This window comes from Aptenodytes forsteri, unplaced genomic scaffold, assembly GCF_000699145.1.
Source record: "Aptenodytes forsteri isolate BGI_AS27 unplaced genomic scaffold, ASM69914v1 Scaffold156, whole genome shotgun sequence".
In the NCBI taxonomy this organism is placed as follows: Eukaryota; Metazoa; Chordata; class Aves; order Sphenisciformes; family Spheniscidae; genus Aptenodytes; species Aptenodytes forsteri.
In genome coordinates this window covers 644,503-645,136 of record NW_008794166.1, presented here as the reverse complement: position 1 = coordinate 645,136, position 634 = coordinate 644,503, and the positions used below count along the sequence as shown (strand labels likewise).

General features: G+C 61.4%; 1 protein-coding gene across 1 annotated transcript in view; it reads right to left on the bottom strand.

Moving 5' to 3' along the window:
- The window catches only part of APEH (acylaminoacyl-peptide hydrolase), a 23,410-nt gene that overhangs the window by 3,236 nt on the left and 19,540 nt on the right, over nucleotides 1-634 (bottom strand). Inside the window, 2 exon segments of the mRNA XM_019472535.1 lie at nucleotides 413-501; nucleotides 573-624. Of these exon segments, the coding sequence (XP_019328080.1) occupies nucleotides 413-501; nucleotides 573-624 (141 nt within the window).

The following is a 634-nucleotide window of genomic DNA, read 5'->3' as shown; positions in this document are numbered from 1 at the left end:
GGAAGTGTGGTTGATCGCGGGGGGAGAGGGGGGGGGGGGGGGGGCAGGTGTTTTAAGACTTGGTTTTATTTCTCATTATCCTACCCTGATTTGATTGGTAATAAATTAAATTAATTTCCCCAAGTCGAGTCTGTTTTGCCTGTGGTAGTCATTGGTGAATGATCTCTCCCTGTCCTTATCTCGCCCCACGAGCCTTTCGTCATATTTTCTCTCCCCTGTCCAGCTGAGAAAGGGGAGCGATAGAGCGGCTTTGGTGGGATCCTGGCATCCAGCCAGGGTCAACCCACCACACCATGCCATGGGGCACCATGCCATGCTGTGCCTGGTCATGCCATGCCATGCCGTGCTATGCCTGGCTGCACACTGCTGTGCCATATCACGCCGTGCCGCGCGGTGCCAGGGCTCTGCTCACCAGGCTGGGGGGGCGGTGCGGGGCCGAGCAGGTGGCCACCAGCAGGTCCCACTGGAGGGTGAGCAGCTCCCAGCACCCTTCGGGCAACCCTGGGGACAGATAGCATGCCGGCGCTCGCGGATGCTCGCCAGGGCACCGTGGGCGGCCTGGCGCCACATACCTGCTGTCAGATTGGTGACAGTGGCCGCCCCTGTGTCCCCGAGCAGCAGGGCCTCGGCGGGG